Source organism: Solanum dulcamara, chromosome 3, assembly GCF_947179165.1.
Source record: "Solanum dulcamara chromosome 3, daSolDulc1.2, whole genome shotgun sequence".
Lineage (NCBI taxonomy): Eukaryota > Viridiplantae > Streptophyta > Magnoliopsida > Solanales > Solanaceae > Solanum > Solanum dulcamara.
Genome location: NC_077239.1, coordinates 79,983,292 through 80,006,316, shown reverse-complemented (window position 1 = coordinate 80,006,316; position 23,025 = coordinate 79,983,292). Strand labels below are relative to the sequence as shown.

At 36.4% G+C, this 23,025-nt stretch overlaps 3 protein-coding genes across 3 annotated transcripts; all 3 read right to left on the bottom strand.

Annotated features, from left to right (window-relative positions):
- Nucleotides 1-615: 615 nt before the first annotated feature.
- Nucleotides 616-5,829, bottom strand: LOC129883233 (3-ketoacyl-CoA thiolase 2, peroxisomal). Its single transcript, XM_055957850.1, has 14 exons — nt 5,615-5,829; nt 3,832-3,908; nt 3,569-3,653; nt 3,332-3,458; nt 3,153-3,251; nt 2,980-3,047; nt 2,751-2,858; nt 2,594-2,671; nt 2,373-2,505; nt 2,198-2,294; nt 1,668-1,791; nt 1,488-1,596; nt 1,097-1,180; nt 616-981 (listed from the first exon to the last, which is right to left on the bottom strand). The coding sequence occupies exons 1-14, from the start codon at nt 5,708-5,710 to the stop codon at nt 869-871; spliced, it is 1,398 nt and encodes a 465-aa protein (XP_055813825.1). The 5' UTR covers nt 5,711-5,829; the 3' UTR covers nt 616-868.
- A 1,408-nt stretch (nt 5,830-7,237) lies between these two features.
- LOC129883231 (uncharacterized) lies at nt 7,238-16,164 on the bottom strand. The gene is made up of 8 exons (XM_055957844.1): nt 13,190-16,164; nt 13,027-13,113; nt 12,038-12,190; nt 9,274-9,437; nt 8,982-9,138; nt 8,649-8,771; nt 8,468-8,555; nt 7,238-7,665 (listed from the first exon to the last, which is right to left on the bottom strand). Exons 1-8 carry the CDS (start codon nt 15,941-15,943, stop codon nt 7,484-7,486), a joined length of 3,708 nt encoding a protein of 1,235 aa, XP_055813819.1. The 5' UTR covers nt 15,944-16,164; the 3' UTR covers nt 7,238-7,483.
- Nucleotides 16,165-18,125: 1,961 nt separating this feature from the next.
- On the bottom strand, nt 18,126-20,815 carry LOC129881893 (uncharacterized). The gene is made up of 2 exons (XM_055956009.1): nt 20,576-20,815; nt 18,126-18,516 (listed from the first exon to the last, which is right to left on the bottom strand). The coding sequence occupies exons 1-2, from the start codon at nt 20,742-20,744 to the stop codon at nt 18,323-18,325; spliced, it is 363 nt and encodes a 120-aa protein (XP_055811984.1). The 5' UTR covers nt 20,745-20,815; the 3' UTR covers nt 18,126-18,322.
- Nucleotides 20,816-23,025: the final 2,210 nt, after the last annotated feature.

The window sequence follows — 23,025 nt, the reverse complement described above, 5'->3', positions numbered from 1 at the left end:
CCTCCCCCTTTTCAACCCTATTTAATATACTAGTATATTTTTATCCGAACCTTAGCCCCTCTTTAAAATTTTCCAAATCAGCTTAAGTGGGTTTAAGTTTTTTCTTTTTAATTTTAGTAATTCCAAGTTAGGTTTAGACATCAAGATTTAGGAGTAATATTGAAGTCATCTTCCTGATCTATTTCTTTCAATTGTTAATAAAATTATCTGAGTAATTTAGTTAAATATATATTGCATAAAACAGACTTAATTCTATCTAGAAAATGTCAATTCATTATGAAACTAAAAGTATCTATGAACTAAATTTGGAGAATGGCAGTTATACTTGAGCCAAGGAAAAACAACTTCCCGACCTACACAGACCTAAGCTGCTTCTATGCTGCTCGATCTTTCTTGACGAAGAGAATGGCATACTTAGGTATAGGGGAAAGGTCTAGTCATGCTTGAGCAAAGAATCTATTAAAAACAACCTCCCAATCTACAAAGGTTGGGGCAAGATCTATGAACGCCTCACTCACCCCAAACCCACTTATCAAACTATACTAGGTATGTTATTGTCATTGGCAGTAACACCAATTTTCCAGAATCTGTATTTGCAGGAGAAGACTAAGACGATTCATATGCTCTTTCTCCCCCAACAAAAGGGTAAGTAAGCTGCTTTTTATTATCATCTTCAAACCAAATGAAAGGAACACAACTGTTCTCACATTAAAAATTTAACGGAAAACAGACCATGAAATACCAAAGCAATTTACCAAATTAATGCAATTCTAGAACTCATTTCTTCAAGAATCTGTCTCAAAGCTACACTTATTGCTGTTCTCTGTAAAATACTATTTAATGAAACTACTGTGTATGCCTTTCTTCTTTAAAGAGCATCTTTGGAGAGAAGGTGGTTGTGGCTGTCAATTTTACGGGCATTGAGTAGCTCATCGCAGGAATCTCCTCTTTCAAAGACAGCAGCAGCACCCATTCCAGTGCCTGTTGAGAAATGCAAAAGAACAACATGAGATAACCATTCCTAAGGTTTGATGAAGAATTTCATTTTGGGCTTTGGGTATGCGAGAGAGCAGAGGAAGGAAGCGAAAAAGATTACCTATGCACATGGACACTACACCAAAGCGGCAGTCTTTTCCACGACGCTTCATCTCATGTAACAGCGTTGCAACACACCGCGCTCCTGTTTTGACATAGAGAAAGCATTTCTCATCAGAATAATCATTGATGTGAACATCTACTAAAGCTAACAAGTGCATCCAATTATCCAGAGAACCATCCCAATTCTGTATTAAGAGTGGTTCAAATGTGGAAGAGGCCCATGTGTACTTTAACATTCATTGATCTGATAAGATTGTTGTTGGAGCCAACTGAATGACAATATATCATGTCTAAACTCACAACAAAATAGTCATGGTACAAGGCATACTCATAGATGACACTTTCATTTAAGAAATGTAATTACTATTGGATGAAACGGTCAAATTTACCTGTAGCACCCAAAGGATGCCCGATGGCCATTGCGCCTCCATTGACATTGATCTTCTCTGGGTCAAGTTCAAGCTTCTTCCGGCAATACACAAATTGTGATGCAAATGCCTAAACACGAATCATAGTCAAGAAACTGTCCAATGCATTGAAGACGTAGAGATGATGAATTTATGGATTACCTCATTTATCTCGAAGAGATCAATATCTTCAAGTTGAAGGCCTGCAGATTTGACAGCAGCTGGAATTGCAACAGCTGGACCAATTCCCATAATGGCAGGGTCTACACCCACGGCAGCAAAGGTCCTGCATGAACAGTGGGAGTTAGTTCTCTTTTAAGACGAATACCAATTAAAGAACAAAGATGCAAAAACTATACTATCTTTACCGGACTAAGAGGGTGTTTGGATTGGCTTATTTTAAGCAACTTTTGAATTCTTTTTAATTTTTGGAAAAAACAAAAATGCTTTTAAGCACTTACTTTTAGGCCCAAAAAAGTAAAAAAAAAGAAGCTAAAAGCCAAAAGTTGGGTAGGACCAACTTATGACTTTTAGCTTTTAGCTTATAAGTTACTTTACAAAGCCAATCCAAACACCCCCAAGGTCAGGCATGAGAAGGAATTGTAAGACATAAAGGAAACGATAAGACTTTCTGACTGTAAGTAACGTTACTGCAATTACATATAGCATGTGAGAATTAGCAAGGGAAAAACCTGAATACACCAAGGATAGGAAGTCCCTTTTGCATTGCAACACTTCTTTTCATAAGAAGTACAGCTCCAGCACCATCAGTAACTTGGCTGGAATTCCCTGCAGCAAAAGAAGAGAACTTATTAACCAAACTCGAACTTTAAATTACATTTCGGACTTTGAAGGCTATCAAGTTACCAGCAGTAGTAGTTCCACTCTTCTTGAACACTGGTTTCAATTTTGCCAAGTCTGACACACTGGCATTTGGTCGTATTCCATCATCAACAGAGATGGTTACTGGTGTCTCATCTCCGGTTTTTGGGTCAACAATCTTTAGAGAAAACAGCAGAGCGTAAGAGGGTATAGTTGATATTAGCTATTACTGGATTCCAAGTGATCAAAATTTAGACGGATGCTACCTTTGTGGCTACAGGAATTATTTCATCCTTGAATTTTCCAGAAGCAGTGGCCGCTGCAGCCTTACGATGCGAATCAACCTAGCAGCAGAAATAAAAATGAGATGTGAATATATGCCAGATAGACATGATCGTAAATTGAAAGGTCTACTTGACTTACCGCAGCCTGGTCTTGTTCCTGCCTTGTCACACCAAAACGATGTGCAACATTCTCAGAAGTAATACCCATAGGAAGAAGACAGTCCTGAGCTTGTACCATTGTCTTAACCTGAGATCAAATGTTACAGGTTATGACAATCCTTCCAATATGACTCATCCCCAAAGAAAATAAGCCTGACAATATATAATAAAAAGTGCAACAGTATGCTATCGATAAAACGAGGACATACTTTTGGGTTGACTGATCCTTCCCAAGCCATTGGGTTTGTGGTCATAGACTCCAATCCAGCACCAATACCTGATTTATGGGAGGTAAGTCAGCCAAACACTACAATTGGGAGAAACACGGTATCCATGGGATACAGTTGCAATACACTTCAGCAAAAAGAAATAATGAACACACCAATGTCATAAAATCCAGCTTTGATAGCTGCAGCTACATCAGCAACTGCTTGAAGGCCTGATGAACATTGCCTGTTTACAGTTCTAATTGGCACAGTTTCTGCTCGAGAGAAAGAGAGATTAGCCTCTTGAAACAATAACCTCATACATGAAATGATGAGAACTAAGAAAAACACCTACCAGGAAAACCAGCATAAAATGCAGCCATCCTGCACTCGCTTGCCCTCTGGGAACCTGGGGCCAACACTGAGCCGACAACAATATCCCCAACTTCACTAGGGTTCACATTAGTCTTTTCAATCACCCCCTGTAGTGAAGATTTTAAGAAAGAATAAAAGGTAAATATCTTTAATAATCTTGACATCAATCCACACTAGGTTTAGTGTGTCAATCCACACTAAGTTTAGTGTGACCCACCTTTAAAACTGGAGCAAGTAAATCATCAGGATAAGTATCCTTGAAGCCTCCTCTCTTTGCTTTGCAAAGAGGAGTCCTATATGCACTGCAAGGAACAAATAGGTTTTCACTGTAAGGATACAGCTCATTCATCCAAGAAAACCACATATGTTGGCAAATGAGAAGTTTTGAAATTTTTTATGAAAAAGCAAGAGAGCAGTGCAAAGTTGACGACATTATCTCGGAAACTGAAGCTACAGATGTCATCAGCTGTAACAACTTACGCAACTATGACGACATCATCTCCAAAAACAGAAGTCCTCTGGTAAGCAGCACTGTCTCCAGCAGAGCATACAGATGCCTGGTGAAAATTAAGAGATCATAAGGAACAAAAAAGATATAATGAATTGCTTTTTAGGATACCAGATGTTTGAAAATAAGACGACTCTATTTGTCATACAACAAAACAATAGACGTCTCATGAAACCTCTGATTCACACTGAAAGAAGTATTCAAGAACAAGCCAATTAACAAAAAGAAAAAGACTCAAGTATTACAATTAATATATGCCATAAGATCAACTGAACATTCTTGTAGTTAACATATAATTGTCATATTTTGCAACAGGATCGAACATGATAAAAGGCACATCCACCATTGGACATCTAGGATTCACCACCTTTTAATCGATCAATCACAAAAAGTATTTCCTTATATCTAAGGAGGACACAGCAACTTGAGATGTCCTTATGTAGTTACTAAATTTATAGTCTTTTTAAGTTCAAAAGACCAATTAATGCACCACAAGTGGTATCTTCATGAAATTGGTCTAATTAAGCAGAGGGACAGTCAAAAAAAAAAAAGTGTGTGCGGTGGTGGTGGTGGGGGGGGGGGTTTAGTATGTGTTCTTTCACACAACACAAATCAATTTGTCAGGAATTAAAAAAGATTCTTCTTCTGTTTTTCCCAAGACACCAATTAATATACTTCTGAGCTATCTCAGAGAACCTGTTAAACTATCATTGAAATTGTAAGTCAAGCTATGTATATTGGAAAATGACTTCCTTAATGCAAATTGAGAAAATCAAGTTTCACAAGAGAGATTCCAAGTTAATCGTCTCCTCCACACCCACCCAACCTGTTCCCAACCACCACCACCCCGAGGCCCCCCCCCCACGACAGTATTTTGGTAGATTACTGAATAAATACTTGCTTTTTGGAATTTCTTACTTATCAAACACTAGAAAATCACTAATTTTCCAAAAAAAAACATTTACTAGGAAAATATTTATGAAAAAAAACATTTTGTTTCATACCAAACACAGCCTAAAAGGAGAAAGGGTATACCCTAATTGAAAGACACTAACTTGAAAAGAGCTACTTTTTCCCCCCAATAATAGTATTCATTACCGCTGACCAAGTTGCAATTCCCAAAAAAAAAATAATAGGCCATCAGATCTGGGCCAAACATAATTCTACTAATAGTATAAAAACGTACTCAATAGCTGATCTTGCCCCCCTACACAAACATGAAACAATTAATAGCTTCTTATGGTTAGACCTTTCACCTATGAACCAAATTGAGCTAAGTACCCAAACACAAACTACTACAAACCATAGCCACAAAGATTTAAACTTTCCAACAACAACAACAACGCCACGATAATCACACAAGTGGGGTCTGGACACAAGTGGGGTCTGGAACTCATAGAGATAGATAAGCTTAAAGACTTGAAACTTTCTATCAAAACATATCCAATAAAAACCATCTAAAATCTGAAAACATAACTTCCTCTGAAAAATCAAATCGATCAAAATCAACCACACCCACATCGAAAAAACGATCGTGAACACTCCGATGAATACAATAAAACAAATCGAATTCAAAATTGAATTGAAAAACACGAATCAAAACACACCCAATAAAAAAGGAAACTGAAACTCAAGAACAAATACAAATCGAAAACAAAAAATGGACTAAAAACAAAAAACAAAACACATCCACATCACTAAATTGAAATTAAACAACAAAACCGAATCCAATTTTTTTAAAAAAAAAAAACTCACAGAAATGGATGATTCGATGTTTTCCAAGGAAGAAGAAGTCTGTAAAGGACGAAGATGTTGAAGAAGAACTCTTTGTCTCTCAATTGCTTTGTCCATAATTGATTGTTTCTCTGATTTCAAGAATTGATGATCCAATACAATGAGCTGAATTTTCTACTCTCTGTCTCTCTCTCTCTCTCTCTCTCTCTCTCTCTATATATATATATATATATATATATATATAGCGAAGAGAGAGGCGGTCTCTGTATTGGGATTTGCAAAATTGAGTAAACGTGAAAGTTTATCTAAAAAAGGATGGGTAGAATGAACAAAGATAAGAGTTGGTGACGCTATTCAGATATTCTTTTGGGACTTTTCAAATATTTTATTCGTAAACTCAAATAATTCGTCTAAAAATAATGTTAATTTATTTATCTATTTTGATAAATAAAAAAATAATTTTATTATTATTTATATTAATTATAAGTTATCTCAATATTTAAAAATAAATGGCATTTAATAACAAAGGCAGAAGAGATACAAATTGATAAATTATTTTTTAATTTTTTAAATTGAACAAGTAAAATTAGATAAGTAAAGATAAACGGAAAGAGTATATTAAAAATATATTTTTTTACTTTTTACATTTTTAATTGACACTTTAAAAGTATAATTGATAAATAAAAGTAAACAAAGTCAGTAATTTGGATTAATTATTTTTAACAATAGGAACAATTAATATAGAATCTATTTCTGCAATACGATACAATAATAAAATTTACATTTGCTATATTCTCTCGAGACTCCGCTCGTTGAATTCCACGCGCCATTGGGAACGTGATAAGTGAATGTCTTGAGATGCGTGCCCCAGTCCGATTTGGCTAATGCGGACAAGATTAATGGGTCTGATTTACTAAATCAGTTGGAAACAACCACTAACATAGATGATTAGGGACAGCTCTTTCTATTAAAAAAGTTTGACCATTCGGTATCAAAAATTTATTGATAGGATTAATTTAAATTTTGTCACGCAAATCATTTTGAAATGATTTGTATAGTGTTAAGAAATTTTCACATTTCAAATGCCTTTTACTGAAGATTTAAAGTAATTGTATGTAAAATCAAGAGTAATAGCATGATGAATCAAAAAAAAATCGGGATTTATTGTTAAGAATAATGAATTACTCGTATTATTTTTGTTAACAATATTTAACGAACTCGCCGATTAGATGCTTTGACTCGCGTTGAATGATGGGTCACTCGTTGAAAATAAGAGTGCATCGAACTCATATATGAAATTTTATTTTATCATGAACGGATTATATTTATTGAGCAAATATTCGAATTATTCAGATGCCTGATATATATTGAAAGGATGGGTAATATTCAAAATCTATAGGATCTCAATAGAGAGATATGTAAAAAAAAAACATATACAATTCTGCGTATTTTTTAATTCTAGATGGAATGTAACAACGTAGGAAATCCATGTGTAAACATCAATCTATTTACATAGGTTTGAATGATCCTTCCGATAATGAGAATGTATATAACCGTATCCATGTGTAAACATTGAATCTATTTGATAGGCAGTTTGCACTATCGCATACCAAATTAAACACAAAGCAAGTGAAGTAATTTGGAGAGGTAATCTTGTATATCAAATCTTTTGGAAAAAGCCTCTCTACCTCCATGAGGTAGTAGTAAGGCATGCGTACACTTCCTGTTGTTGTAATCTTGTACATCAATTATGCATCCAATGTTCAAAATGATGTGCTATTTCATCATTTACACACAGAGGAAGCTGAAAGTTTTAACAGAAAGGACAATGACTATACTTTTTTTCTTTCCTATAAAACTACTCTTTACACAAGCATGGGCTGTACAATTTCATGTCCTTACTCGAGTCTTTGGCTGGAGCGCTTGTGACATGACGCGAAGTCTGTTTGTTATCTCCGTAAATGATGGTCTTGCTTCTGGATCAGGCGACCAGCACTCTTCCATCAGTTTTCCCCATTCAGGGTCACAACGTTGTGGGACGGGAGGTCTGAGTGTGTTATTTACAATTCCACCTTCATCCACAATTTGTAAAATTAGTTCAAATCTTCAAGCTTGCACAAAAACTCTCAAATTGTCATGCAGCAGAAGGGAAAATGTAATATTTGTTCATCTTCATGTGTGTGGAATGTTATCTTACAACGTAAAAGCAGAAGAAAGAACAACGATTCCATCTGTCCCAAAAAGAAAGGTGAGCAAGGTCATAGCGTCTAATTTCTTGTGAGAAAGGAGATATTGAAATGTTTTACGGTATATTCCAAGTTGTTTATCGTTGTTACTCTTGTTTCCTAATTCAATTTCTTTGAAGTTTCACTAAATGACGGACGAGTTTGGTAGTGCAGAGTACTGATGTTTGACTTCCAGACTCCAGTGAAACGCGTGAACCTTCTTTATTAAGGGATAGTCACGATGAAGCAAATATTTCAATCACCTACTCTCCTCAAAAGAAGTGAACAGAGAAAAAGAGAACAACAAAGAGGAAAGGAGGTGAAAGATGCATACAGAGAGGAGAAATGGCTCCTTCAAAGAAGTGTTTTTTTACCATTGAAAACCGTCCCGTGTATACTTATATGCATTAAAGCAATGATCAGATAGGTATACGACAATATAAAGCATGACAGTAAACAGAATTTCTTCTATGCTCATCAGCTTATGGGAGGGTAAACCAAATTTTCAAAGACAGAAACAATAAGAATGCAACTTTGGAGTTATTGACAGTGTAAAAACGTGCTTTATCATCGAAAGGCAGTTCCAAGCATATTCTTAGAATTCCATAATTAGGCATGAAATTAGTTAGAGTACCATCTAGAAGCTTACCAATAATAGCACCACAGTGCAGGTTTGCATAAGGCTCCTCTCCTGTCAAGATCTCCCACATTGTGATGCCAAACGAAAACACATCAACCTGCCAAACAGATTAATGACATTACTTCATCTCTGGGATAATAAAGTTCTTCATGGTCCAGTTTGAAGTTGCATATTAACATAGAGATCTTACCTTTTCTGAAACCCGACTGCTGTTCCCATTCAATAGCTCCGGTGCCATCCATGGAAGTGTTCCTCTAACACCACCCGAAACAAGGGTATTTCTCTTAATCCGTGATAATCCAAAATCACCAACCTGAAAATTTAAGTGTCAGGGTACATGTTTAGAAGGAACACTGTTAACCAAATCATCTTGAAACTAATACGTTGTAATAGACATGAACCACTTTTCATCTTCCAGAACTTAAAATTAAATTTGCTGGCTACAGGCTATATACCAGATAAAGTAAAACTTGAAGAGGAGCTTGGTATTTTATAATCAAAACAGACACATTTGAACCTTTACCTTGCACACGGGGCGCTGTGGATCTCCCAAGTTGACTAGCAAGTTTTCACATTTCAAATCGAAATGAACAATATTTTTTAAATGCAGGTACTCCATGCCAAAAGCAGCATCTAATGCAAGCATAAGTTTTTTTCGCCGATCAAGCGCTCTGCAAGAACTGAGTAATTCCATGGGTCATATTCTGGAAAAAGGCAACTAGTTTCTTTGATCAAATTCTTTGAATGTGACTAGTTTCATGGGCCCAAAAATATTGAAACTACAAATAAGTGGAATTGAGAAGCAGCAGACGCACCGGTCCTTCCTAGCCAGGACATTCCTTAGTGACCCATTGACCATATATTCAGTAACTGTAGCCACGGTTCCACCAGGTCCATCTGGAACCACCCCATAGAGTGCCACTATATTTGGATGGTGTAGTTTAGATAGAATCTTAGCCTCTCTCCAGAACTCTTTGATCTGCAAAATAATAAGGCATTTACCAATAGAGGATTACAAGTAAAAAATATTCGGGGATGATCGACCTAGGATCAGATGGGGGAATTTGACCACAGCTAGTGCCCTGGAGATGGGAGAGAAATTGAAGGACATGGGGGCCTGGGATAGTAGTGGGGATGCGACCAGCATGTGGGATAGGATGGCTAGTTGTATTAGGGTTGTAGCAAGGGAAGTGTTGGGAGTCTCGACAGATAGTCGTAGTCGGCATCGAGGGGACTGGTGGTGGAATGGAGAAGTGCAAGGGAAGGTGGAGGCAAAGAAGATGGCGTATGCGAAGTTGATAGAAAGCACGGATGAGGTGGAGAAATGGACGAATAAGGAACTTTATAAGATAGCGAGGAAGGAGGCGAAGTCGAAGTCGATGGTTTCGACGGCAAAAATGGCAGCTTTTGAACGTCTTTATGCTGAACTAGAAGAGCAAGGTGGAGATAGGAAATTGTTCAGGCTAGCCAGGGCGCGGGAGAGAAGGGCACGCGATGTAGATCAAGTGAAGTGCATTAAGGACGAACATGGAAAAATATTGGTAGATGAGACTCTCATTAAACAGAGATGGCGAAGGGGACAGAGACTTCGTGTTGGGAGATTTGGAGCATACAGGGAGGCATCACGATCTTGGGTATTGCAGGAGTATTACGGTCGAAGAGGTTAAGAGTGTTGTGCGTAGGATGCATTGGGGAAGAGCGATCGGACTTGACAAGATTCTTGGGAAATTTTGGAAGAGCGCGAGCTCGGTAGGTTTGACGTGGCTGACTAGCTTATTTAATGTCATCTTTAACACGACAACGATGTCCGAAGAATGGAGGTCGAGCGTAATGATCCCTCTATACAAAAACAAGGGGGATATCTAGAGCTGCAACAACTATAGAGGTATCAAACTTCTAAGCCATACTATGAAAGTGTGAGAAAGAGTGGTGGAGATGAGGGTGAGGAGAGGCGTGTCTATTTCAGAGAACGAGTTCGGATTTATGTCGGGGCGCTCAACTACAGAAGCCATCCATCTTATGAGGAGATTGATGGAGCAGTATAGGGAGAGGAAGAGGGACTTGCATATGGTATTCATCGACCTAAAAAAGGCTTACGATAAAGTTCCACGAGAGATACTATGGAGATGTTTGGAGGCTAAAGGTGTACCTATGGAGTACATTAGGGTGATCAAAGACATGTATGAGGGTGCCAAAACCAGGGTAAGGACAGTAGGAGGGGACTCAGAGCACTTCCCAGTTGTGATGGAGTTGCATCAAGGATCAGCTCTTAGTCCGTTTTTATTTGCCTTGGTGATGGATGCATTGACGCGATAAATTCAAGGTGAGGTGCCATGGTGTATGCTTTTCGCAGACGACATAGTCCTGATCGATGAGACTCGTAGCGGAGTTAACGCTAAGCTGGAGGATTGGAGACATACCTTGGAGTCTAAAGGGTTTAAACTGAGTAGGACCAAGACAGAGTACTTAGAGTGCAAGTTCAGTGAGACACCTCATGAGGTTGGCGCGGAAGTTAGGCTTGGTGACCAAGCCATCCAAAAAAAAAATAGTGTCAAGTACCTTGGGTCTATCATGCAAGGTAGTGGGGAGATTGATGGCGATGTCACACATCGTATTGGGGCAGGGTGGATGAAATGGAGGCTCGCTTCCGGTGTGCTATGTGACAAGAAGATGCCACCACAACTTAAGGGCAAATTTTACAAAGTGATGGTTAGACCGGCTATGTTATATGGGGTAAAGTGTTAGCCAGTTAAGGTCTCTCACGTTCAAAAGATGAAAGTTGTCGAGATGAGAATGTTGAGATGGATGTGTGGGCATACCAGGAGCGACAGGATTAAAAATGAGGCTATTCGAGACAAGGTAGGAGTGGCCCCGGTGGAAGACAAGATGCGGGAAGTGAGACTGAGATGGTTTGGGCATGTGAAGAGAAGAGACACAGATGCCCCAGTGCGTAGGTGTGAGAGGTTGGCCATGGATGGTTTCAAAAGAGGTAGGGGTAGGCCGAAGAAGTATTGGGGAGAGGTGATTAAGCAGGACATGGCGCAGTTACAACTAACCGAGGACATGACCCTAGATAGGAGGGTGTGGAGGGCCCATATTAGGGTAGAAGGCTAATACAAAGTCTCGTTATTCTGCCTTATTAGTAGGCGTATTAGCGCACTATAAATTTTTTGTGCTATGATTTTTGTTATTATTTATTACTCTTTGTACTTTCAGTATTCTATTTTATCTGTGTCACTTACGTTATTTGTTTTTCTCATATTGCTTTGTACTTCTTAGTCGTATCTGACCTCTTTTTATGCTTTTATTGAGTCGAGGGTCACTCGAAAACAGCCGTCCTACCTTGGTAGGAGTCAGGTCTGGCAACACTTTACCCTCCCCAAACCCCACGGTGTGGGATTTCACTGGATTGTTGTTGTTGTTGTTGTTGTTGTTGTTGTTAGAATTATTAACTCGACAAAGAATAAGTCAGTACGTTTGATTTCTTTACGAGTAACTTCTCTTAGCATGCTTTAGGAATGTGATTGTTCCATCCATATCTAAATGTAACTTGACTCTATGAATCTGAGTTGCACCTACCAGTCGTTCTTGTTCAGATGAACTCCCAGCAAAACAACTTTGTTTTATTCGCTTGATAGCAACATCTGTTCCCCTCCATTTCCCATAATATACTGTTCCATATGTTCCAGATCCCAATTCTTGTAGCTCTTCAAGATCACTGTTTCTTATGATCTGCGAGTAGTAACTCACTGATTTTAGTTCAAATTAAGAAAAAACTATCTGCAAGTGATGTAAAATCTTAATAAGGGGAAAAATGTAAATAAAAAGTTAAACTTTTCCATTAATTGAGTTATGCACATAGTAACTAACTATGGCAGTTTATGACCACAAAAAGCTTAAACATAAATGAAACAGAAGTTTCTGAAAAATTAAGTGCATATTATAACTGTGTATAAAAGGAAAAACACTTTCAGAATTCTTGAAAAGAACAGTCTCATCTGCATTTTATTGCCTTAGTCATGCTTTCTTGTTTATAAAATTTGACTGGAAAATGAAAAATATAAATGTTATTCTGCAGACTTCATCATGTGCTATTCATATATGGTATCTGGTGTAGTCTACTCCCAGGGATGGATCCATGAAGAGGTGTCAACTGAATCCCTTTCGTCCAAAAATTATACTATATAAACAAGTAAAATATTGTTTGGTCGTATACAAACGTTTGAATCCCTTTGACATAAGGAAAGATTCTAGTGTAGTGGCAAAGAAGTTTCAAAAATTGCTTTAGAATATAGGTTCAAATTCCAAATGTGATATTATAGTACTTCTTTTTAGTCCCCTTACATAAATTCCTGGCTCTGCCACAGTCTACTCCTGCTTCATTCACTATGACATAGTAGGTAAAGTATTGAACTTGAAAGATCAAATGCATAAAGTACACAAGATATCAGACTTTGTGCTTCAGGAAGCAATCATTTGTATTTAGCAATCCGGGATAGCAAAAGTAGCATCACTACATATCAAAAACAAATATTAGATTTCATCTTTTGATGAAATTAGCTCTGGACCTGTAAGCCATAGATCCCGGCCTCCTTTTCAATGATCGCAGAATCAGAGACAGATTCTTTCGTTCCATTAGAACCATTTTTGCCATCCTACAGATTCATGAACTGATCAAGTTAGTTTCAAAAACCAAATGAGAACTGATGCCAATGACTCAAGAATTATTACCTCATAATCAGATTCTTCAAGAACATTCTCGACGTCGGTTTCTTCTTCAGCAGATGGCAGCCCATCACTAGGTTCATCTTGCACATGTGGAACTATTGTTGAAGATAAGGGTATATCAGGAGGCACACTATCGGTTACATCTTCCACAATAACAGCAATTTCTCGTAATTTTCTGTCGTATGAATCATCTGATTGCTGCAAATGGAGAAACGAAGCATTCCCATATGCTGCCTTTTCATAAGCAATTCTATCAGCACTTCCCTTTTCCTCAGACTTATGAGGACCATCCACAAGTTTCTGATGGAAAGAGACCTCATGAGTGTAAGCCACATCTGCAGCTGAATTTGGAATTGATAGATCACCAGTCAGGGGATTTCTCCAATCCAAATAAAAACTACACTCATCAGATGGAAATGGCACAGATTGTATGTTTTGGAGGTCATTACTATCCTTTATTATAGAAGGCTGCAGCTCATAATATCTGCAGGAGTCCGTTGTATTGCTCATTGTTGTAGCCACAACATGATGGTCATGTTTGGATTCCTTCTGGTCCTTAACGAGACATCCAGGTGCTGAAGGACTTAAGTTGTAATTAACATATCTCCCACCAGTAATATTTGTTGAATATTCATGAGAAATAGATGGTACAGCAGTTTTTGTGCCTCCACAGGCTTGAGTATGAGGTGCTGTTATTTGAATTATATCATCATCTATGTGGTGCTGTTTGGAAGTGACCAACGAATTCTTTTGAGGGATAGGTGGTGAAGAAGTGTGTTTTTCCACTTGGATTTTGGGATCTGATGATGATGTGTAGACACTAAGTTCCGGCTCCGAGTAGCATAGAATTTTTGGCAATTTCAACTCATGTTCCAGGCCATTAACAGTTGATATATTGCTTGCATGAACCTCAGAGCTTCTACTGCACTTGTTGAAAGGAGGACATGCCTTCTTTATCCAATTTGTTGTGCTTTGACTCCATTCAGCATACTCTTGGTTGCGTTCTCTGGCTTCTATATTTGGCTGATTCTCCTTCTTGGCAATTGGGTGATTTTCATCTCTCACCTCATGCTCTTTTGTTAACCATTGTTGTGATGAACAAGACATTGCAAGTGATGGAGATTTTTCTGGTAGAAAATCTAAAGGGGATGAGCTTATTGATTCTTCTCTTGATAAATTGGGCCCCTCTACCAATCGTGATTGATCAGTGGCATCTTGATGCATGCTGAAAGCAGATGTAGCTTGAATATCAGATTCAGGAGACATTCTTATATTTTGAGAATGGTTTAGCTTTTCTAAATGCATTTCCCTTTTGTTTGACATTAATCTCCTAGAATCCAACTCTGTTTGACCAAACTGTGAAGAAGACACAGACTGTTTACTAGGGTAATTTGTCCTTGGAGTGGTCTCAAGGGGACAATTATAATAGTAGCCTGTGGTATCAACGTGATAGGAATTTTCATATAGTGGTTCCTCTAATGCATATGGACTACACGCATCAGGAAATTCAACACTTGCAACATTATCATACATAAGGACATGGGAACGGTTGGGATCTTTGATCTGAAATGTTGCTGGAGATAAAGGAGATGATTGAACATATGAAGTAGAGGGGACCTGAGATATGTTGACATACGAAGAACTGGGATTTCGGAGCAGAAACTTCATATTCATTGAATTACCTCCATTACGGTTCTCAAACGGGAGATAAGTTGGGGAATCTCTTTGGCAAATAGGGCTACAGTCCAAAGCATTTGCAAATTGACTTGCTTGGTTTGCAAAGGTCTCTCTGCTAGAGCTTCTACGATGACCTGGCTCAAGCATTCCATTTACTGCAACAACGTACTGATAGTCAGCTTCTGTTTGCTGTAATGTCATTCCTTCAAAGGAACAAGGGCCCTCAGAATCAGCACAAGGCACAAGAAACAACCGTAGCCTTTGAGAACTTTTTCCCAAGTCATGATATTCCTCAATCATGTGCTGAAGATCCTCATCGGATGAAACGGATACAAGTGCATCAAGATCTTCTTCAGGAAGTTGATACTTAATTGTATGAGGTTGATTACAAATTGCTGTTGTCTTTTTTACAAGCTCGTTGAAAGTTAAGTTCTTCCTAATTGATATAATTCTCGTCTCCCCACCCACATATCTAAGCTTCCCATCATTCGGCCTTGGTAAGATTCTACCCCCATAGCTGCAGAGTAATCTTATCTTTCCATTGCCACAACTCTCAGAAACTCCTGCCTCGGGGTTATGGTTTTGATGTGAATGAGGGGACTCTGATGCATGAATGTCTCCACCAGTTGTGCATGGAGCTATTATATCTCTAGACCTCTCATCTGAGAATCTTGATGGTTGTTGTCCACTGACATTATACTCCCTGTTACATCTGCCTGTTGTATCAAAATAAGTCTTCTTTTCACCTTCCGGTGCATATGCTATCCTAGGAGAATAATCCGAAAACTCGGCACCAGAGTCTGAATCACTTCTCTTTATCCCAAGGAGGTCATGGAGCTCCTTAGAGACAACATGGCAATTTTGAGATGGATTCGAAATACCTCTAACTGACTGATTTTGTTCTACATCTGTTGTTATGTTTGCTTTTCTCAGTGTCAAACTTTTCCTAAGAAACTCTTCCGAAAACTCTTCGCCTGTCTGCATGGATACATTATGTCTATACCTGTCATCATGATTTTCAGTACGCGGAACAACATTGCCAACGTTTTGGCCTGAAATTCCACAAGACTCACTAGTCATGGTCTATACTTAGCTGTACAATATCCTCTCCTTATACTTTCACCTTTACTTCTCATACATTTAACCAAATTCATAACCAACTGTACAGGAGCTTCTCGAAACTTCTGCTACGAGCTCGCTCGTGACCCCAAAATAAATTAGTCTATGTACAAACTCAATCCAAAAGGGTATTTTGTGGGATTAGCTTCTATGCTTCCAACACTTCAAACACCACATGAGAACCAACTGAACAAGCAGAAAACAAAAATGTTATTCACTAAAAAGATTGGTCAACTAGAGTCTAGATTCATTACAAATATTTTTCATATTCACAACACAATGTAACTCCTCTTTCTTTTTAGTTTACTTGAGCCGGACATCTTTCAGAAACAAAATCTCTACCTCCATGAGGTAGGAGTACCGTCTGCGTACCCTCCCCAGACCTCACCTGGTGGGATTACACGGTGATGTTGTTGTTGTTGTTAATGTAAGTCCTCCTTTTTTACCAGCAACTACTATACATACCTACAATTCAATTACCCACAAAATATTTTTCATATTTTCACAGCACAATGTGTGAGTCCTCAGCAACTATACATACCTAAAATACAATTACCCACAGAAACTGATCAATTATCACATAAGAAAGGACAAGTTCACCAATCACAAGAAAATTTTAAAGTTTCAATAAACATTACGACAAAAGGTCGGCTAACAATTGATAAAGACACAATCTTTTTCAAACCCCACAAACATAAGTTGCAATATGAACATTCCCAATTTACAAATGAGGATTTTTTCTTCTTTCTTCAAAATGGGTAAAGGATAAAAATTAGTTCTTTAACCAAAAAAGTACCTTTTTTTTGGTTCTTGAAATTGAACCTGGTTTTGAGCCTTTGAAGATTGCTCTATTTTTGGATAAAAGGGGTTCCAAAAGATGCTAAAATGGAACATGAAAATGGTTTTTTTTATATATATGAGGTAAAGGTTGATGATGAAGAATGGGAGAGAGAAGAAAGGATGTTGTAAAAATGCAGAGCTTTCGGAATATCAAAAGAGGGAGAAGTGGGAGAGCACCATTGCTTAGAATTACGCGGCATCAACTTAGGACCCAACTATATTATGAATATCCCACCCCACCCCCAATAGCCGTCTCGTTTGTGTCTTAATTTTAAGGAACATAAATTATAAGAATATTAAAAAAAAAATGGTTAAATTTTTTAATCTTAAGGCTTGTTTACTTTTATTAAGATTTAAGAATTTGAATCTAGATACACATCTATAAAAATTATTTTTTATATAAAATCTAATAAAACATTAAATATTAAAAAGTATATATATGATGGTCGGTGGAGGTGGAGGTAATGGTTAGTGTTGATGGTTTTGGGTATTGAGGATGATGTCATGACTAATGATGGTGGTGTGCCTAATAGTTATAGGTAATGGTGATCACATTATTGGTTAGTGATGATGATCGGTGGGAATGATTGATAGTTTCGTTGGATGATTGTGATGGTTAATAGTGTAGGTAAATGACAGTGATTGACGTTATATAGTGCTGACCAGTGATTGTGTGTAGTAATTTGTGGTTATTATGGTAAGGGTGATTATGATTGTAAATAGTGGTTAATGCTAGTGATGACTGATTTTAGTTATTGGCAGTAAATGACAGTGATTAACGTTATTAGTGATGACTGGTGATGGTAATTGTGTGTAGTAATTTGTGGTTATTATGATAAGGGCGATTATGATTGTAAATGATGGTTAATACTAGTGATGACTGATTTTAGTTATTGACAGCAATGAAGACCGTGTGATAATAGTTGATAATGATGGGTGATGGAGATAAAAATGAATGAATAAAATCCATTTATTGTCATTGTTGTAGAAATTTTTCAATAAACATCTTGACAATACTAATACTTTGTTCTAAATAAATATTAATTATTCAGACCTACCTATAAAGTAATACGGAACAAAAATTATTAAGATCTGAATAATTAAAATTCGACCCTAAAGCACAAATAGACTTAATTAATGGTTGAGATCTAATTAAGATTGAGCTCTTCATTGAGTATAAAAAAATGAAGCCTTAAAACTAAAATTTGTGTAATATACTAAAAATATCCTTCACATTTTTCATAATACGCAATTATGAAAGATTTGCACCAAGATTTCAGCAGCAAATTAATCACACACGAGAAACGGAAAACTTCAAGGCAAATAACATTAAAATTACAGTCAAGTAGAGCATATCTAAAGATACTTATAGTACAGCCAGCTGTTGTACATCTTTTGTACATATGATACCTTCCCCCAACCCTCCGAAAGAAGAAAATGAAAACAAAGAGGCCATGGAACTAGACGTAAACCAAAAGACCGGAACAATGCAGAAGGGGGCTAAACGCGACCATCCCACAGGGACTCATTCCGAACCTTTCTAGACCTTAAAAGGTGCTCCACGTCTGTTGGAGGGTTCAAACCAAGTTTCTTGGCACGCTCCCACCTGTCCAGTCTGCTCATTCCAAGGCATGGCCCATAAACCATATTCATGTCGAATTGCCTCAACACTTCCTCACTCTGATCATAAATATCTGCAGATTTGGCAATAGTGGTACACAAAAGTAACGTCTTTCAGATCACGAAATATATTAGGGAAAAAAGAGAAAGAGAAAGAACATTGACTTTCAGAATTTGAAAATTTCCCACATTTTTTTTGTAAGCTCACTACCAAAAGAACAGAAAGATTATGTGTAGTGTCCGTAAATTGTACATTCCTTATTAAGCTTCCGAAGCTATGAAATCCAAATGGTCGGCAATGAAACAGAAAAAATCTCAGTGGTCACTTCCCTTGCATCACTATATGAAAACCTTCCATCACAATACCTGCTAAAATTTTCTGAAGGAAATTGCTAATGGTGATATAGTTCCTAGTCACTTTAGTAAATAGTATTTCATGCCTAGTAGGCAGATGTTTCCATTCCTACCAGGTTGATTATATCATTCAGCAACTCTTCTAGCACATTATTTTTTATTTGAAGTAGTGGCAAATTCCTTTTTGCTAAACCATATAGACAACGTGACAAGCCAATTTTAGCAGCCACGTTTTTAATACATCTATTAATAAATCATTGTAAAAACGAGAAAATAACAACTTTGACCTCTTCAATCCCCTCCAACCTGGAAAAGAATATAGCACATTGTTCCATACGATATCATTTTGCCCAAAAAATCTTGACAAATTGGATCTTTTGCATAAATTGCATATAGGATGTCGCTAGTTAATCAAAAGTATGAACTTCTAATGTTAGTATGACAAGGCATATGCACAAGGACTAAGCCAAGCATTCAACAAGAGAGATACCAGTTTTTTAGCGATTTCAACATCATTACAACAACAACAACAACAACCCAGTGAAATCCCACAACATGGGGTCTGGGGAGGGTAGAATGTACGCAGACCTTACTCCTACCAAGGTAGGACGGCTGTTTCCTGGCTTTTTCAACATCATTGAATTGACAAAAAATAGACGTGTTTTTCTACTGAAAAATTCTGTGTATAACATTCATCAAGCATTTTTCAATTATTCATCACGAGCATATCATATTTTAGAGGAATAAAGTATCTTAAAGAAGATATTCAAACAAAATGAAAGAAGAACAATGAGATAATTGGCTGTAAGTGGAAGAAACGGAATAGTAATTATTCTATCTCACAACAATCAGATCTTGGGAAAAGCTATCTTACTACCTTGGGGCTTGGAGTAAATCTCCTTTATACAACCTTTTTTTACCAAGTGACTACAATACAAAAAGCTTCTCTTTTTTTAAATAACGGTGGTGTGGAGTTGAGCTTTAGCACACCTCGACTATACCACCTTACTTACTGAATGAATATTATACAACAAGTTATTGAGTACTCCTAGTCCCTAGTCGGTCAATACTGATACTAGAAGAGCTGCACCTCTAACCAACACGAGAGTAGGTTATAGAATATAGACTATCCACTATCTCGCTTGAACCTTAGCTTAAAGAGATTTGCCAACTCTAATGAGTGAAAATATAGTATAGTAAAACAGTAAAACACAAGTATCAAACTCCCAAAAAATTTAAAGAACTCGAATAATGTTTTCTTCTTTTCCACTTTTTCTTCCAAAACTATATCAAAGTGAACAATTTGATAGGCTAGACGCTAGTCGAAAGTCCCTTCTCAATCATATCTCAAGGAAAAAGTTGAAAAGGTGTCCCTTTTCTCATAAAGCAAAACAACAAAGTACATACACATCAAATTGTTTGAGACTGAGGCGTAGTTATTGTTGTCTTCGCCGTTTTAGTCTCATAGTAACTCATTAAATCTCTACAATGAATTTGTCTGTGATTTTGGTTTTGCAACAAAGTTAAGAGAATACCTAGTTGCAGGAACCCCTAATTTGTAATAGAACAAAAGCAAGAGTCCAATAAAGGGCTAAAAAGGGTCACCAAACCTCAAAGCACAAACATGTGAACAAAAGAGAACTCCTAGTTTACCTCAGAAAAAAAATGCACAAAATTTAACAAACCCTAATACCAAAATTAAGAAGTACCCAATACGCAACAGAGTTAGAATCGAAAAGGGGTGAAATAAATTTGGGCTTTAGATTGAAAAAATCTGACCTTGCAAATCGAGAGAGCCATGAGAGATGAGTGCTGAAGGCTGAGTAACATTAGAGCCAATAGCTGCAGCGTTTTTTGGTTTGGTAGATTTTGATTTCGATGGTTTTGTGATGCCGCCACTCTTCTTCTTCTGCTTGTAGAAACCTTTCATGCTTGATTTCGACGCCATTGTTTTCCCTCTGAGATTTTCAAATTTTGAATTGGTTCTTAGTTTTGAAGAAGAGGAAGATTTGTTGAGTATTTTTGAGTTGATATATATGTTGGATTTTGGGCCACAATAATGAGTTTGCATTGCATTTGGAAATTATTTGGGCTATATTTGCATGAAGCCTTGGGCCTCTTCCTATAAAGATTGATGGGAAAAAACACTTGAAAAAATTACTACTTTTTAATAAATAATTACTAATTTTAGCAATACTTTTATTTATTATTATTTATAGCAATACATAGTAATACAATGATACTTTTGCATTATATATTAAAAGTAAATTATGCATGTGATATAAATGTATTATAAGTGTTTTTAAAATATATTATGCTTGCTTTGTAAGAAATTGACACAATGTATTATAAGTATATTAAAGTGTGTGATAAATATATTATTCATCAATAAAATTTGTATTATAGATGTTTTATAAAATTTTCTCTGTAATATGTATTAAAACTGTATTATAAGTGTTTATTGAAAATAAAAATGTTATTGTTATAAATGATAAGTATTTTTTTAATATAGTGTATCTATGTAAGTTTCCCAAAACACTTAGTATTGAAAAAGATAAACTATTTACGAGTGGTTATCCCCTTATTTTCATACCCCTGTTTTTAACTGTTAATTCACGTTTACTGTTTGATGGTATCAAAGAGGAAGATATAGTACTTCAGTGAAAACACTACTCCGTTATTCTTTAATGCCATTTATATATATATATATATATATATGTGTGCAATATTTCAGTGAAAAGACTGGTTAATTATTATTTGATACCATCAAAGTATATAGATATTCATCACGGTATATAAATACCATCAAAGTATATATATATAACCTGATTTTATCAAGAATGAAGAAGCGGTGGTTCAGTGAATAAAACAAGGAGACAGTCAGGTAAATAGTTTAGGTCGTGGGACCAATTAGGATAAGTAGTCTAGGTTAGGTCCAATTAGGATAAATATTTTACCTAATGCGTCTAATTTGTGTATTTTTCCCAAGATTGATTGGGTGATTTTGCATGAATGAGGTCTATAGACGAGTATAAAATACAGAAATCTCATACATTTGGGAGCTAATTACATTCCATCCCAAAAGTTTTTCCGATTATAAAAAAAATAATTTTTTTCATCGCTCTCAGATACATTGTTTGGTTGTCTGATACATTGCAAATGATACATTACTTAATGGGGGACGTGTCCGAGAGGAAAATTTTATAATTTTTTTTAAAATGGTAGGTAATTTTAGAGATTATGATATCGTAAGTTGTGTATTTATATAATTTTTCCTATATATTATAGGGTTAGTTTTGATTTTTTTGTCCTGCTTAGAAAATATTCATCGTATCAATTTGATTGTCATGATTTGACTTGACACATAATTTTTTTAAAAAAAAAAAACTTTGAATCTTCTGCTTAAATTAAAGATATGTGGAATATAATAAAGGAAAAATTACCCTTTTACACATATTCTAATACCATATTTACTTGTATTTCCTATTATACCAAAAAATATCCAAAATCCCTCTTTTTCCTTTAACTCTCTCTCCCTCACTGATACATCACTCTTCCTCCCTAAATCCTCGCCTAAATTCGCTCCTCTTCATTAATTTTTGAGATTTTGAATTTCTGAGTACATTTGTTACTCAATTTCAAGGTTCTAACTAAGGTATATTTAAGTTTTTCCTTATTTGGAATCTCACTTCATCCCCATTCAATCTGATTTCTCCTAAAATTTGTACCGTTTGATTTCTTCTGTAAATCTTTGAAAAATCTTCTAAAATTGGTATCCTTTGCTTTCTTCTGTAAGTCTTTCTATTTTTTTAACTCATATCTTCAATGATACATATGGAATCTGTTCATGGTCTCACACAATTGAATAAAAATCAAAGAAAATCTTGTTTCACCTGGTTCTGATTCATCTTGGGAAGGTTACGACGAGGTTACATCCAAACATCGTAACGATCCAGCAGTGATGGATAACTTACGTGAGAAATTGAAGTCGAAAGCTCCAGTTAAACATGCATCCAAAGAACTAGACAACAAGATTGAAGGGGTTACAACACGTCATAATCTCCCAAAGGTATGGTTCAATTAAGTTTTTTTTAATGCCGTTTTTATGAAGGTTTTTTTATTCTGATACGTATTATTTATGTATCAGATTCTCATGTATCAAGCGTTAACGCTTCTGATACACAGTGTTTTTTTTTTAAATGACATTTTTTTTGGAGATTTACTACTTC

Coding starts and splice junctions, on each gene's coding strand:
- LOC129883233 (XM_055957850.1), bottom strand. CDS start 5,710: ATGGACAAAGCAATTGAGAGACAAAGAGTTCTTCTTCAACATCTTCGT. Junction 1,181..1,487: donor GCATCCTTTGGGTGCTACAG/GTAAATTTGACC, acceptor ATGTCAAAACAG/GAGCGCGGTGTGTTGCAACG. Junction 982..1,096: donor TGTAGTGTCCATGTGCATAG/GTAATCTTTTTC, acceptor ATTTCTCAACAG/GCACTGGAATGGGTGCTGCT.
- LOC129883231 (XM_055957844.1), bottom strand. CDS start 15,943: ATGACTAGTGAGTCTTGTGGAATTTCAGGCCAAAACGTTGGCAATGTT. Junction 13,114..13,189: donor TTGAAGAATCTGATTATGAG/GTAATAATTCTT, acceptor ATGAATCTGTAG/GATGGCAAAAATGGTTCTAA. Junction 7,666..8,467: donor GCACTGTGGTGCTATTATTG/GTAAGCTTCTAG, acceptor TTGTGGATGAAG/GTGGAATTGTAAATAACACA.
- LOC129881893 (XM_055956009.1), bottom strand. CDS start 20,744: ATGGCGTCGAAATCAAGCATGAAAGGTTTCTACAAGCAGAAGAAGAAG. Junction 18,517..20,575: donor TGGCTCTCTCGATTTGCAAG/GTCAGATTTTTT, acceptor CCAAATCTGCAG/ATATTTATGATCAGAGTGAG.